The 4002-nt window shown below is 45.9% G+C and overlaps 1 protein-coding gene across 1 annotated transcript in view; it reads left to right on the top strand.

The window, feature by feature from the left end:
* The first annotated feature begins 1153 nt into the window (after positions 1–1153).
* SRI (sorcin) overlaps positions 1154–4002 on the top strand; it is a 16757-nt gene continuing 13908 nt past the window's right edge. The window contains exons 1-2 of the mRNA XM_019630356.1: positions 1154–1267; positions 2227–2310. Of these exons, the coding sequence (XP_019485901.1) occupies positions 1217–1267; positions 2227–2310 (135 nt within the window). The 5' untranslated portion in view covers positions 1154–1216. The remainder of the gene's footprint in view (positions 1268–2226; positions 2311–4002) is intronic.

A 4002-nucleotide genomic window follows, 5' to 3' on the forward strand; every position in this document is an offset into this window, starting at 1 on the left:
TGGAGTTTGGGTATCTAAAAAAGATGATTTGGAGGGAAGTTATATATGAGAGGAAAACAGTCACCCTAGTGCGAGCACTGCCTAGGAAATGGGAATGAAGGAAAGCTGTCCACCATATCATGGTGAGAAAGCCCAGTACCACACTCAGCAGGTGGTCCAATATTTGTTCAGTGTTGATGCCTCAGTTTTTCTGTGCAACCTCCACAACAAATACTGTGACTCTTGCTCATTAATGAATTTCTAGAAACGTTAAAATTCACAAAAACATTCTGCGTGATTGAAGTTACATCAACCAAAACCAAACAAAACTCTCATGTGTGAATAGCTTCAGACCGTTCAACTGGGTGAAAAAGAACATGTAAAGAAAACGATTTTCTGTATCACCTAAGTAAAGCTCTAATCTTTTACCTTCTTGAAGATTTACTAATATCCGATTGCTCTAAACTTTTCTTGTATAAAAAGCAGCTGAGTCTTTTTGGAAAGAGGGTTTATTTTGCCTGAGTCATCCAGATACTAATTCAAACAACTCATTTTCTAAGGACGATCTGGGCGGGGCTGCCCTGCGCAGTCAATGCCTGCTGCCCTACCCAAGCTACATCCAGCTACGCCCGGCTTAACCAGGAGTTGACAGTGTCCCCTAGCAAGGAAACATGCCGTTGTTTATTGTTCAGTGAAATGTGCAACCGCAAGCCAAACGCTCCCTTGCACTGTTTCTGAAGTTTATTCCAGTTTTCCAAGGGCGTTTTCATATTTTGATTTTTCAACACCTCCATCCCCCACAGGCATCTAATAGGGGCCCTAATGTATTCAGCTCCTCCCTCGCAATACTGCACTCAGCTGAGAGCCCGATGGCTCTGGCCAATAAAACTGCTTAAAATAAAAAAACGTCAGAAAATAGCTAAGTAGGAAGAAAAATAGAACACCCGAGGCCCCAGTTGATGTTGGAATGTGCCATTCGTTTCGAAGGGAGGAAAGTCCCTGGTGTGAATTAATTCGCAGGTCTTATGTCACTTACCGGACCTTCGGTGATGCACAGCCTCGGAATATAAAGCACAAAGAAAGGGCTGGGCACAGGCAGGGGGCCGAGGCAGAAGAGGAAACCCTCTTCAGCAGCTCAGGAATGCGTCCCCCGCCGGCCCGCATGGTGCGCTCCGGGGCGGTCCCGGCGGGCGGGCGGTGAGGCAGAGCGCGCAGGGTGGTGGTGGCAGTCTGCACGATGGCGTACCCCGGGCATCCTGGCTCCGGAGGCGGGTTCTACCCAGGTGGGGTAAGTGCTGCCTGCGCGGGACTGCGGCCCGGGCGTGACCCTTGGGTCCCGGGGTCGCCGAGAGACCACACTTGGCGATTCTGCTTGGGTGGCTCCCCGGACACCTCCCGCCCCAGGCTTCTCCCTGCCCGCTGCCTCGCCCCAAGCCCAGGCCATTCGGCCTCTTTCTCTGGCTCGCTCCATCTCTCTGTCCCTTCTGCCTCCCCTCGGGTGGCTGCCCAGGGCCAAGGCACGGGTGGATTGCGACCCCAGAAGCCCACCCTGTGACTCTTGGACACGCGGCGTCAAATTGTGCAAATTAGGTGTTGGCTTCCTCCCTTTCCCTGTGTGTTTCCCGTAAGAGCAACAGCCATTTTATCCTAGAATGGTCCAGACCTCTCTATCTTTCCCTTTAAAAGAAGGTAAGAAAAGAAAGAAAGAAAAAAAAAAGTCAAGGAAGGACCGCCAGAGTAAAAGCCCTCCGAGAAGAAAGCCTCCTAGCCTGGCTTCTGGGATGCGCGTTGTCGTGGGAACTGTTTCCGGGAACATTCCCTCGCGGAGAAATAACCCAGCCGGGACACACCGTACCTCTCCCTGGCTACACCTGTCTCAAAATGCTTTGAAAATACCATAAGCTCTGTTTTTAAAAAATTAAGCTCTGCTCTTAAATTGCTGCCTGGGTTGCATTTACCTTAGTAACCTGCAGGTTAATAGGAGTTTTAAAAGTTGGTTCACTTAACGCAGATGTCACTGTCAGGACAACTCATTTTGGTACAAGCCACCAGTTTTTAAATTATACTGGAGTGAGAATGGAAGAAAGGGGTAGAGTGAGTGCAGCTGGAGTGTGCCCGGTGGTGGGGAGGTAAAAGAAGTGAAGGGCGGGCCATTGCCTGGCTTCGCACAAAGGCACTCACTCAGTGATGAAAGAATAACGCTTGGTTCAGCGGTATGATGCCGAATTTGTGTTTCCTGTTTTACAGTATGGAGGGGCTCCTGGAGGGCCTGCGTTTCCCGGACAAACTCAGGATCCGCTGTATGGTTACTTTGCTGCAGTAGCTGGACAGGTTAGCTTTTCCCTTTAATATTAAAGAACGATCCGAATCCGCGTTTGTATTAGCCTTTGTTACAGTGGCACAGAAAAACTACCTTCCTCGGGGGAAAAAAAAACCCCTTTGCTTCTGCAAAAGGAAAAAGTGAAAGCAGGAAACTTATAGTCAGTTACTTATTTCTGAGTATTCAGAACAAATTAGGACAAAGTGTTACCGATGTTCATATTAGTTCAATTCAGAACTAAACTTGTGATTAAGTTAGGGTCAGGTTGAACAGAATAGGGGGTTATTAATACACTTTAAGATCTGTAAGATAGAAAGATGTCTTTAGAACTGTGAATCTTTGGGGTCCAGGGTGGTTTCCAGAGCAGAAATTTCATATCTGTTGCACAAATCCCTGTTTGCACAACTTAACGACATGTACTAGTAATTCTATAGTAAGTCTAATGGACACTTTCTTTGGGTTGAATTTGATTGTTAATCAGTTACCACCTTAGGAAATACAATAGGTATTTACGGTAAAAATCCACCAGCTTCAAAATAAGAAAGTTACTACTCTTCTTCCTCTCAGGAAGTTAATCTTGTGAACAGTTTAGTTTCTGTTTGATGCAAATGTTACTAGTTCAGTTCTTCTGTGTCCTTATTAGGTGTTGTGGCCTTTTGACCCAAAGAGAGGATTAAGGTTGCTCCCCCAGACCTTTCACTTGTCTACATTCTGAGTTACCTCACAAGTGCAGGTGGGGATCAAGGGGGAACATTTCCTTAGCCCACTAGGTCACTGTGTATGGTTAATATGCTGTTGGTATAACTCAGACATGTCCAGAGGGAATGTTTGCTCATATGAATTCATCTTAGCTTTGTTTTGATCAAAAACTAAAAGGAACACAACCTTCAAGTGAAAATGCCATAGAATATTATGGAACAAAAACCTAAGACCACCTTTTAGAACAGCCCTCTAAGAAATGCCGTTTGAGAAATTGAGTGGAAAATTGAGTCTAAAACTGAAAGAGCTTCCCTGGAAGTATCTGCTCGATCTGCTAATGATCTGTATCTTTGAAACCACAAGACACAGCAAAGCTCAATACTCACATTCTTAGATTGCCTGTGCCTCCATCCGTGTAAGTGACCCCACCTGCTTAGCTTTCAGCAGCCCTGGCCTGTATCAGCGTACCTGTCGTCTTTCAAACTGTTGATCCTTTTCCTCATTTAGCACTTAGAATACCCATGGACTTTAGGACTTAGGTGTTTTATTTTAAAACCCCTAAAAGTAACATATATCTAATTCTGACCTAGAATAGCCACTGGGATCTTCTGTCTTCCCAGATACATGTAATTGTGGTCTGAAAAAACCATTCCCCCATGTGCCACAGCATGAGGTGATCACAAAGGTCTCTCTTTGTTTGAACCAAACTTTTTATGTACAGATGTCAGCTGTGTACCCTGCTCTCCCCTCTTGCCCCCAAAAGCTAGAAGGAGGAATAAGATTTTTAAGCAACTACATTATTGTATTTTAAAATGCTTAACTTGGGCATGTTCCTCGTTCAGAGAGAAGAGTAGTTCAAGACAGAAACTAGTTTTATTCATTCATTAAAAAATACCCTGGGGGCCAGCCGAGTGGCACGATGGTTAAGAACTGGCTTGGGATGCCAGAGGGCCCCAGTTCAGATCCCACATATGAGGGCCAGTGACACTGCCCTCCACAGCTAA

Source organism: Hipposideros armiger, unplaced genomic scaffold, assembly GCF_001890085.2.
Source record: "Hipposideros armiger isolate ML-2016 unplaced genomic scaffold, ASM189008v1 scaffold_902, whole genome shotgun sequence".
Classification (NCBI taxonomy): domain Eukaryota; kingdom Metazoa; phylum Chordata; class Mammalia; order Chiroptera; family Hipposideridae; genus Hipposideros; species Hipposideros armiger.